General features: G+C 39.0%; 2 protein-coding genes across 3 annotated transcripts in view; one reads left to right on the top strand and one right to left on the bottom strand.

Moving 5' to 3' along the window:
- The window catches only part of LOC5577454 (cytosolic carboxypeptidase 6), a 73,220-nt gene extending 62,321 nt beyond the window's left edge, over nucleotides 1-10,899 (top strand). For both annotated transcript variants that reach the window (XM_021854442.1, XM_021854440.1), the window contains exons 3-6: nucleotides 7,757-8,250; nucleotides 8,308-8,676; nucleotides 8,734-9,049; nucleotides 10,276-10,899. In XM_021854442.1, coding sequence (XP_021710134.1) covers nucleotides 7,757-8,250; nucleotides 8,308-8,676; nucleotides 8,734-9,049; nucleotides 10,276-10,865 — 1,769 coding nt within the window. In that variant the 3' untranslated portion in view covers nucleotides 10,866-10,899. The remainder of the gene's footprint in view (nucleotides 1-7,756; nucleotides 8,251-8,307; nucleotides 8,677-8,733; nucleotides 9,050-10,275) is intronic.
- Nucleotides 10,874-12,090, bottom strand: LOC5577453 (NADH-cytochrome b5 reductase-like). Its single transcript, XM_001663329.2, has 2 exons — nucleotides 12,012-12,090; nucleotides 10,874-11,942 (listed from the first exon to the last, which is right to left on the bottom strand). The coding sequence occupies exon 2, from the start codon at nucleotides 11,934-11,936 to the stop codon at nucleotides 10,905-10,907; it is 1,032 nt and encodes a 343-aa protein (XP_001663379.2). The 5' UTR covers nucleotides 11,937-11,942; nucleotides 12,012-12,090; the 3' UTR covers nucleotides 10,874-10,904.
- Between the last annotated feature and the right edge of the window lie 15 nt (nucleotides 12,091-12,105).

Genomic DNA, 12,105 nt, shown 5'->3' on the forward strand with positions numbered 1-12,105 from the left:
GAACACTCGCGACCATAAGCACTTTGAAAATCCAGAGTTAGTTATTCAGGAATTTCATTTTTCAAGATTATCCAATTCTGATATATAAAATTGTAAAATAACTCTAAAGATTGCTTAGATTTTGTCACATTTGAAAATTGTAGAAAATGTGCTCAAAAAGTGCAACACAGATGACATTTGTCAGTGTCGAGTGCAGAATCCTACTCGTCGCATAGAAGACTGCGAAGCCAACAATGAATTGCCATAGTAGAATAGCTGTTGTTAAGAGCCACGTGATGCTAATGGGAAAAACCTTATATTAGAAAAAAATGTTAATTTTCTAATCATTCAGTGAATTTGATCCATTTGCATTAGACTGGCCCAGCTTAGTATGGGAGATAATCAAAGTTGTATAATTCCACGGGGCACCCTCCAGAATTATTCCTTAGAGTTAGAAGAAGCCTTTCTGAAAAATTCAGCTCATTTGATCGTTCCATGAGCTGGCGCAATTGAATTGAAGTCAATATGGGATTTTCAGCTCAAACATATGAGCAACAGCACATCATCCACGGTTTGGTTCAGGAAAAATGATGATCGCGTTCAATTGGACCCAGAATTTCAAAAACACTTCTTGATGTAATAGCGAAGAGTATTATAGAAGATTTTACCATGATCAAAATTAATAAAGTTGGTGTTTTAACCATCTGAAGTATATCATGCAATACTGCTTGTATTTCTTCCACATAGCTTGGAGGTAGCCACTAAGCGCATCTTAGCCACCTATGACGCTGGGCGAGCTGAGGCACATGTCGCATGGGGAGGTATCAACTTGTGTATTTGTCATTCTGGGCTTATTTGAACGCGAACAATTGGCTTGTTTAGGGGTATCCTGTTTTTTACATATTCTGATTCTACGTTAAAAACTGAGCCAGATTCCAAAGTTTCATAATTTTCCGTGCCCTGGAACTATTTTTAAAACACGTTCGAACTTAGTATGGAAATCGCGTTTGAATCACCCCTCGGCAAATTTTACTTCGGGACGAGCTGTCATTATGTAAAATAAAATGTCATTCAGTCGACGGAATGAAATCTTTTTAATCATTTACTATATCAAAAATAAGATATTAAAGCGCAATAAAATCGTGTTACACTTAAAAAAATGCGCTCTTTCGATACTGCTACAAAAAAACGTGAATTTTTCATCACTAAACAACCCAACTAGTATACGGAACGAAACAGTGACATAGGATCAATTTTCAATATATTTGAGACGTATATCCCATACAAACTTCAAATCGAATGCGCCAGCTGGTGAAGCAACCAATTGAGTTGAAATTTTGAGAGAGTGTTTTTCTTACCCTAAGGCTCATATCTAGGAGGTGCCCCGTTGAGTTTTACAACTTTTTTTGATTTAGGGCCAGTCTAATTTGCATTTATTTATTTTGCAGTATAATGCAAAATAAAGCTTATGTGTATTGAATTTTCGTTTTTTTTCTGCGTATATTAGGTAAAGATATGGCTCACATACGCCAATAGGCTATATGTTAATTCTAATTATGCCATGTAGAGTCGACTCAGCGTTTAAAATCCTGTTAACAGTTACTCCATGCATATAAAGTTCATGCTACTAGGTACGTTATAGCCTTAAATTAAAAATTATAGTTATAATTATTTTTCGCACATAAGAAGAATGCTTTTTTCGCTACCTCACGTGAACATCTTTTTTCGCTCACACTAATTTTCCCTGGAGTTACATATTTCTCAGGAGCACATAAATGTACTGACGAGCCGCCAACCAAACCGTCTCTCAGCTCATCAGAATCCTATTCGTCATCAAACGTCAACATCCCACCGCAAAATCGCTAGTGTTTGGAGGGGATTTTAACCTCCAAATTTCCAAAAAACCTCCAAATCGTCACCTCTAAGTTAGTTCTAATATCCTCCGTTATTTGAAACATGGTGGCGCGTCGATTGTCGCAAGTTTATCGTTAAACAGTCAATAGGATGGAGGATAAACGAAAATCATTCCACTCTGGGGATAATTTATTTTTCACTCCATCACATTTTCGCTCACCAACTGCTCCCGAGAATTATCACTATGTGGACAAACAAAAACTAGTGCCGGCGACGGGATTCGAACCTAGAACATTGCTAAAAAAAAAAACGCGATGTGTGCACTACACCAACTTGACGAAAGGAGTGGTTAATAATAAAAGCAACTGCTACTCGTGGCGATGGATTCAGGAATAGTTCTCCATTGATCGGAGAAAGAAAGCTGCGGAAATGTGCATTTTATCTATTTTCGCTTTGTTTTGTGGACGGATAAAATCGCAAGGCAGCTTATTGATTGTTTAACGATAAACTTGCGACGATCGACGCGCCATCACATTTCGTATAACGGAGGGCATTAGAACTAACTTGGAGGTGATGATTTGGAGGTTATTTGGCAATTTGGAGGTTAAAATCCCCTCCAAACACTAGCGATTTTGCGGTGGGATGTTGACGTTTGATGACGAATAGCTGAAAATTGTTGTGAGGGATAAATCCATTATCGTGAGAGTGAGTAAAAATTCGGAAGCCTGGTTACTGGTACTCTTAGGTGGCGGCAACAACCACTTTTAGCCCCAACTTTCTAAAAAGAAATGCATTGGTATAGGCAGGACTAAATGTATATGATGAGCTGCACACATAAACTGCTGCTGCAGATGTTTCCTAAAATTTGTTTAGGCTTTATGATCTTACCAGAAAATTTCTAAAATAATGACTTGGGACTGGAGAATTCTGCCAGATAATGTTTTAGTTTTTTTTTACTTTTTCTTCAGGAAGGTCCTCTACGTACTTATTACATATAAATACCAGTTATTAGTTTAAGGTTGAGATGCATCGAAGCCAAAGCTCAAATTTTCAAGAGCACAAATCTAGAGATCCAGACAACCGTTTGGGGTGAAAATTTAACTGACTGGTCACTCGCTAGTGGTGACCAGTAAGTTAAATTTTCAGCACAAACGATTGTCTTATTCTCTAAATTTGTGGTCTTGATAATTTAAGCTTTGGCTTCGATGCATCTTAACCTTAATATATGATGATATATTTTTGTTCAATAATCATGTGCTTAGGATTTTTTGAATATACTGAGGATTTCTCAAAGAAATAGTGCAAAAAATTCTTCAAGCAAGGATTTTTTTATAAATTTTAAAATTTCATGAATAGTTTTTCCAACTTTGCCCTTAAGGTTCTTCCTGAAGTTTCTCTTCAGATTCTTTCAACAAATCTTTCAGAAAATCTCTCTTAAATCCTACAAGGATTGCTTGGAAACTTCTTCAAAATTATTCAGGACTTCCTGCAAACAATTATTAAATTATTCTTCCAGATGTTCTGTAAGGATTCCTCCTACTATTCCACAAGATTTTCATAAGCGATTCATCGGAATGTGTTGCTATTTCGTTTTACTAATTCAGTTGGTACTAAAATTTTAATGAGATGAAAAGAAAACTAAAAAATTAACACTCAGAGAAATTTAAAAAACAAAACAATTAAAAAAAAATTATGTAGGCAAAACTTTCTGAACTTTTAATTAACATTTAAGCCCTCTCAGGAGCTATCCAGGAGAGTTGTTTAGGAGCAGACTCACAACCCACACTTGCTTCGCGACTATAATTTAACCACCTCGAAAGAGAGAGAAAAGGGAATTGCGCTCGGAATAGTTATGCTGAACCACTAATAAAATTCTAATTTATACATGATTTAATTTTAAAGGATAAGGATTTAAGAAGGTATGAAAGGAATGCACTATAACTTCACCTGCGGTTTATCGTTGTTGGTGGGAGTTTCGGTCCGATCAATTCGTGATCAAACGACAACATCCCACCGCAAAATCGCTAGTGTTTGGAGGTGATTTTAACCTCCAACTTGCCATATCAACATTTTTGGGAAAACTATTTGAAAGTATTCACAGAGGAATTTCTAGTAGAACGTTAAGTGAAAAATCACAGTAATATTTGACGGAATCAATAAATTTTCGAAGGAATGAAAATTTTAAACTTTTAAAAGGTTAAGTATTTTTTTAAGTTAAATCCCTGAAGCCACCCTTCAACAATCCTTAAGGAATTTGATTATGCTAAAATTCTTCAAAGAATACCCAAATGTGGCTTCAAAAATTTTGCACAGAATTTCTCAAGAATTTCATACATAATAAGTTTATAATCTCTAGGAAAACTGCAGTTTAGAGTTTATCGTTGGTAGTTCGACTGTAGTTCCTTGTTGATGATATGTTGGCTTTTCAGTCTTGACAAAATTGATTAAAAAATTAAAAACTGTTATTTTATTTTTTCCAACGTTTCGGTCCGTTTGGGACCTTGCTCAGGGACTCCAATAACAGTTTTTAATTTTGTCAAGACTGAAAAGCCAATATATCACCAGTTTAGAGTTTAAGCAATAAATTTGTTCATGCGAAACTTTTTCACACCATGTTGAACTTCTGCCATCCATCTGAAGAAAACTTAGCCATGTTGAAATTCTCTGAAATGGTCTGTTATGAATTAGTCCTCTATTTTTCTCCGCTGTATACTGTCTAAGGAGTTTCTTTAGTAATTTTGCCTATTTTTTTCAAATAATTCAGTCGGACATTATACAAGTTATAGTTAATGTATAGATTTCTTTATTGAATTCTTATAAGGAAAATTAACCAAATTTCTAAAGCATTGACGTTTATCGCACGCAACAAACTGGTTCTGACACTTTCCACTATTATTTTACAAAATAAATCAAAGTTTTAATAATAAATGTCATGCAAATAGATTAAACAGCGGTTTTCATATTGTGCTCCGCGGAGCAGTTGGTGCTCCGCGAAGCCTTGGCAGATGCTCCGCGACAGTTATGAAACTTTGTACCAACGCCTTGAAATTAAAAATTTTCAAAAGTACTTATTTAGAAAAAACAAGAAAATAGACCACGCTGAAAATTTAATCGATCTAGTAACTCGTTGGTTGCGGCCTTTCGATCGAACGTCCGTTTAACACTGTGTGCGCATTTAAGAGGTTTGTGGTCTTGAAAATTTAGTGGCGGTTTCAAATCATCTTCACTTTGTGATATTTTCGACCGTATGGTGGATAATGAAATACGGTTTTTACGAGTCTTATACACACGATTTTAATATCTGCACCGTTATTGAACTTCTATGTTCCTTAGATATATTACCGAAAACGTTCAACATTTGGGCTAAGATTTTGTAATTGAAAAATTAAAAATATTTTTTGAAGGAATTTTTTCCATGTTTTTTTTTTTATGGGACAGTTTCAACTACAAATATTGGGTTTTCTTGAATCTAGTACGAAAAACAAATTTCAAAGTTGAAAAAACCCAATTTTCCCCAACAGAATATTTTGGAAATTTAAAGGTATGAAGATTTTGTCGGAATACTCATCCTTGTCGAAAACTGAAAACATGAAATTTCACGCACGTTTTGATAGGGTGCAGAGCTACTTGGGCACTTCCATGAATCAATTTGGAATGGGGGGTTTTTCCTGGCCGAAATATCTGAAACTTTGCAACAAGAAGCGCCTCAGTACGACACATATTGTGGCCAGATATGAGCTCAATAGTTTTCAAAAGGGGCCCAGATAGCCGTAGCGGTAAACGCGCAGTTATACGTGGGTTCGAATCCCACCGGTCGAGGATTTTTTCGGTTTAGAAATTTTCTCGACTTCCCTGGGCATAGAGTATCATCGTACCTGCCACACGATATACGCATGCAAAAATGGTCATTGGCAATGTAAGCTCTCAGTTAACAACTGTGGAAGTGCACATAAGAACACTACGTAGATGAGCAAGCTCTGTCCCGGTTGGGATGTAACGCCAGAAAGAAGAAGCTTTCAAAAAACCCCACTGCCGAAGTGAATCAAAAGTGCCAAGAATAGGATCCAGCTCCCTACTGTGATACAAAATTAAGAATATGTAACGAGTTTTATCAAAATTATGAATAGAGGGAAAGTGTACCAGTTGTGGCTATAGTGGTTCCCTATTTGGCCATAAGTGTTTTCTCGAAAACTTTCACATTTTGAATATTTTTTAATGTTTCAACATTAAGATTCATTTGATATCAAACTACTAAAACACACAGAATGATTAAAAATTTGTAAATAGTCAAATTATCACGTATGGCGAAATAGGGAACCATTATGTCCATAACTGGTACACCTACCCTATCCGTTTGTGCTCAACTTGCTGTTAATCCATTTGAACACATTAATTAGGTCTCAAAATGAAATGTTTCGCTACAGAAACTGGTTCATTTGTTTGAATTAAAAACAAAAGATCGAAAATATCCAAGCTAAAGAAATTGTGGCGTTTCAAAGCCACGAATTTTGAAACATTTAACGATAAACCAAACAAAGATTAATTTAGATACCGAATTTTCAGTTGAAGCCTGAAATAAAACCTTAAACCTTGCTCAACCAAATAATACAAATCGTTTTACATTAAAATAAAATCAAGGTGAACAGGAAACGAAAAAAACCCTTAAACGAATATTTGGTTCCCCAGACTTCTGTTCTTGGCAATTTTAGGTTTGGCTTCAATCCTTCTTCACCTGATTGAAAGATTGACCAACATAAACCTTACCTCACGATTTTCTAAGGGTTTAAGGGTCGATTTAGGTGATGAAGAACAGGTGCTCCGCGCAAAAATTTCATTTCAAAAAGTGCTTCGCGAGCCAAAAAGGTTGAAACCCCCTGGATTAAGATATTTTTTTTTACGTTGGAATCATTTCAATCGTTTTTTTTTTTTTTTAATTGTATATATATTATTATGCAGAATTCTGGAGGAGGCCTGGAGGATTCTGGGCGGGCTTAGACCCCCCTGCCCATCCCATATGTTTCTACGCCAATTAACGTCCTTATGGTCATCGGGAAAGGGAAGGAATGTGAGAGCTAGACAACCTCTATTATTAACGACCGAAGAATCTTTTGCATCTCCACACTAGTCATGAGAAGGATGGGAAGGATGAAAGGGCTTGTAGGAAAAGGTAAAGATCTGGGAGTCTTCTTTGGTTGGTTATGCGATCTATGATATATCCACGCCTAATCGGATATTGTTCGATAAACGAATTGTATGTCGAACAAGTATTCATCGCTCGTCCTCGCAACAGTCGCCTCACTTACTGTTGCCAAAGGATCAAACACTACTCTATATGTTTGACAATAAAATAAACTTGTTTTTGAAATTTCTCATCGTAATAGGCTGTTTTTCATCTCGCCAATCTGTCATAAAACGACCTACTTTCCTGCACTGAAGTATACAGTGCGGGAATAGTCATTACGCAACTGAAACCAGTGCAGTAATGATTCATTTCGCAACGCTTTCTCATTACGCAACTGTTTTGAGTTGCGTAATGAATCGTAATACAACAATTTTTCAGAAATTGTAAAATAATGGTGAATGCATTCCGATATAATTTCTGATACCCTCAAGTGGTCTTCTACGCAATTGCAAAAAATGTTGTACGTAACTAGTTGCAGAACTCGATTTTTACAGCACTCGTCGTAATTATCCTATTCGGAAAGCCTCGTAGGATGAATTCACGACTCGTGCTGTAAAAATCATCATTCTGCAACATGTTCCGTAAACTACTATTATTTTGCTTCAACCGCAAGTTTAAGTTGCGGAGTGCATGAATAGAAAGCATTTCGTCAGAGCTGATAATTTTATTGAAAAACTTTTACTTTTGAACACTGACCTAGTTATACTTTACTGAAAAACTGAACATTCTTTATTTTTGTAGGTCACAGCGGCAAAGCCAAACGGGGTCACCTCTGTTTCGACGCAGCCTTCGAAACGGGCAACCTCGGCCGAGTGGACCTGGTGGGAGAGTTCGAGTACGACCTGTTCCTCCGACCCGACACGTGCAATCCACGGTACCGCTTCTGGTTCAACTTCACCGTCGACAATGTCAAACAGGACCAACGGGTGATCTTCAACATCGTGAACATCAACAAGAACAGGAATCTGTTCAAGGATGGAATGACGCCACTGGTCAAGTCCAGCAGTCGTCCCAAGTGGCAACGTATTCCACGGTGTGAGGTGTTCTACTACAAGTCGGCGGTTCACCAGAATCACTACGTGCTGAGTTTCGCGTTCGGGTTCGATAAGGAGGATGAGGTGTACCAGTTTGCGTTAACGTTTCCGTACTCGTACTCAAAGTTGCAGGCGTACCTGAACGCGTTGGAGTCGAAGTTCCCAGAGTCGTTCGAGCGGACCACGCTGGGGATGACGGTTGTAAGTTTTGAACTTAGTAGATGTTTGTTCAAGGCGGTAACCATTGGTTATTTCTAGCAAAATCGCAAATTAGAGCTGATCACATTTGACGATGTAAAGAAACCAGATAAGGTCGATCAGAAGAATGTCATCCACATGGTTGTGGTCTTCGCGAGGATACATCCCGGTGAATCGCCCGCATCCTACGTGGTTCAGGGGCTGATTGAATACCTGGCAGCAGCTAATCAGCCAATATCGAAGGCACTGCGAGAGAATGTTGTGTTCAAAATTATACCGATGCTCAATCCAGACGGAGTCTTCCTAGGTAACAATCGGTGCAACGTGATCGGGCACGATCTGAATAGGTCGTGGAACAAGATGTCCCAGTACACCCATCCGACGCTGGCTGCGGCCATGAAGATGTTGAAGGAGTATGATAACTCAAGTGTAAGTGGTAATTCGATGTGAATTATTTTAATTTATCAAGTAACTTTACGTTTTCAGTGCTACCAGGTTGACTTCGTGATCGATATCCACGCCCACTCGAGTTTGACGGGGACCTTCATCTATGGGAGCACTTATGACAATGTATATCGATACGAGCGGCATTTAGTATTTCCGAAGCTCTTCGCCTCTAAGTGTGAGGACTTCTGTCAGGAACATATGATGTTCAATGCGGACGATCGTAAATCGGGAACGGCCCGAAGGTTTTTTGTGGAAGCGCTTAGCGACAATGTGAATACCTATACGCTGGAGGTGTCCATGTGTGGATATTACCTCAATGATACCAATGTGTTGACGCAGTATACCGAAGATGGTTGTAAGTATTGTCGGAATGGATGTGCACTGTAACTAAAGGCTGGCAACAGGACTTTTTAAAGGATTGCTGCAGTGGGATAACATTTAGATTCTCGCTTCAGTCCACTTTTTGGATTGCATTTAGGTCCCATAACAACTGTGCAAAATTCAATTCAGCCATTCAAAGTTTGTATGGGATTTACTATGGGAAAACTTACTTTTGCAAAGAAAAATCGCCAGAGGTCGCCCTTTTATCTCTATAAAAATTCTGAACACAGGCTTTGATAGGTATTTTTACGATGAAGAATATTGCCCAAGACTGCGAAACAATCCGACACTTGTGAAAAAAGTTATTCAATGAAAACCTTTTGGCATGGCGATGTAGATTAACACGTAAAAGAATAACAATAATAACAAAATCGGGCAAAATATCCGAATAGTGTATGCTTTGTGGTCTTCGTCAATATTGTTCATCGTAGAAATACCTATCGAGAGCTGTGTTCATATTTTTTTAGAGACCAACGGGCGACCTCTGGCGATTTTTCTTTGCAAAAGTAAGTTTTCCCATAGTAAATCCCATACAAACTTTGAACGGCTGGCGCTAAAATATAGTTTCACCAATCGAGCTGGAATTGTGCACAGTTGTTATGGGACCTAAATGCAATCCAAAAAGTGGACCGGAGCGAGAATCTAAATTTTTCATATAACCGTGTCCTAGGCTAATGTTCAGTACAGTCTTTGTAGATTTCGTTCTCATTTGATTTCGAATCACGAGACTGTTTTTACGTCGTGTTTTGTAAATAGGCAGTTTTACGTCGTTGTTTTTAACAACGCAATTTTTACGTGGTACGTCGGCCGACGTAAAAACACCTTAGTGTATATAATTGACTTAATTAAAGTGCCTATTCTGATAAAAAAAGGAACATTAAGGGAATTTCGTAAAATAACCACTGGATGAATTCTGGAATTAATCATCGTAGTAATACCTAAAGGTAACTTTGGAACATTGGCGTAATGTCAACAGGATAATATTAGATATGTCATCTGATAAAATGTCTGTTCAAATTCTCTGATGATTTTTTATAGAAATTCCATGATTCCTGTTTGGTCCCATTTTGTTCTTGCCTTTGTCTCTGTTTTGATTGCTGTTCAGTCTCTATTTTCAAGCATGTGATCTTTATTGTACCTTCTTAAGATACTCAGTCACTACCAGTCCTATATAACTATTACCCATGCCTTTCATTGCAGATATGCGAATAGGTCGCAACTTGGCGCGAACATTTCTGGAGTACTATCGCTTTTCCAATATCCTGCCAATCCCCCCGGTGGACGAGCTACGGCCTCGCAAAGGTCGACCCCGGACGCATCGCCCACGGGCCCGATCCCGAACCCGGAGTGAGGTTCGTCTACGTCCCAAAACCGTTCGTACCTACGCTCCGATTAGCTATACGGATCTTTCAATCTGCTACGATACCGACACTTCGAACGAAGGATCACCCATACGTTACATGTACTCGAACTACGGGGGCTTTCGGATGCGCGCTATCGGACCTCCGGATCAGTATTCGCTGTCCAATATTCAGACGGCTCGGTTCAGCAATTTGGACTTTAGCAGCGACTACCGGTTCAAGGTGACGCCCAAGCCGAAGACGGCTCCGGAGCACAAAATGCCCCCAATCGAGATGTTGACCGTTCCGCCAAAGCCCTGCCTTACCATTATAGACTTTAATCAGCTCACGCGCGGTGGCCTCGAGGAAGCCACCTCCGGACGGAAGTTTGACAGGGAAAAGGAGAAAGTTCGTCGCCACACGTTCAAGAGCAGTTCAAGAAAGGCGTAGTGTGTAGATTAAGTTTGATTTAGGATATCATATTTATTATTAAAATTTAAAAATTTCTCTTACATTCAACTGTGCTAAACAATTTTCTACAAATTTCGTGAAGCATTCTGCTCCACAGATTAGGACCTGGAGCGAATCCTGCTGACCAGATTTATGCAATAAATTTTCTATGTCAATTTCCTCCAGTCTGTGATTCAAGATCCTCTCACCGTACTTTATTTTCGATGACAGACACGAACAACTCCTCGTGGTTTTCCCGCCACATGAACAACCTTCCCGCGAGAGATAAATGGTTGCTTTGAAGTTCCAATAAGCGCTCATATGTAGCAGCTTGTCTCTCAACAAAATCCCTTCGATGTCCCGACAGCAGTAGATCAAATTCAGTCTTGTTTCGTCGTCCTCATCATCCAATATGGTCGATAAAATCGAATATATTGGTGCTAATCCAACGCCCTGGGCAATACATAGCAGATTCCTTCTCGCATTGCGTACCCATAAGAACCCGGTATATACTCCTTTCCATTCCGAGACATCATTCACGTGCATGGTCTGCAAATATTCGGACATTTCCCCATGAACTTCCATCCTTATCAGCACATCGAACTCACACGCATCCGAATCCACACGAATCGGAGTATACGGTCGACTAAAATATAGATCTCGCTCATTTTTATCGTATTTCTCAACAGTCTTTTTAGCGCCGCCATCTTGAACACGTGGCTTCTCTATCGATTGCATCCGCCATGCAGCAAAAATGGGATTGAAAGGGCGATCAGCTTGTCGCCAGTCCCTCGGTGCCCGGAGCATCAAATGACTCCCGGGAGGTACCGAAAGCTCCTTGCTGGCATCATCGGAGGTGGTTTCTGCCGATGAAGACCAATATCGAAACCGGAACAAGAAGGTATTGGACGAGCATTGCGAAATTGCGGTGCACTGGAATGGTTGATAGCCGGCGTCGTCTAGAAGACTCGGTCGACTGGAGGGTAGCTTTCGGAGCTTAGTTTTGCGATCTAGAACACAGTTGGTACATCCGGATCCACAGCATTTGGGTAATTCATCATCAGAGGCCATTCGTTGCTTAAAAAAAGCAAAAATTAGAATCTATTTGTTCAATATCTTCAATATCACAGATGTTTATTTGTTTACTACAAATTGTGTGGCTGATAAATATCGTAACACCGGAGCGTAACTCCTGCATTACAAAAAGTGATGCACTAAACGTGCCTTGTGTTTACAAAAC

The sequence above is a fragment of the Aedes aegypti genome, chromosome 3 (genome assembly GCF_002204515.2).
Source record: "Aedes aegypti strain LVP_AGWG chromosome 3, AaegL5.0 Primary Assembly, whole genome shotgun sequence".
In the NCBI taxonomy this organism is placed as follows: domain Eukaryota; kingdom Metazoa; phylum Arthropoda; class Insecta; order Diptera; family Culicidae; genus Aedes; species Aedes aegypti.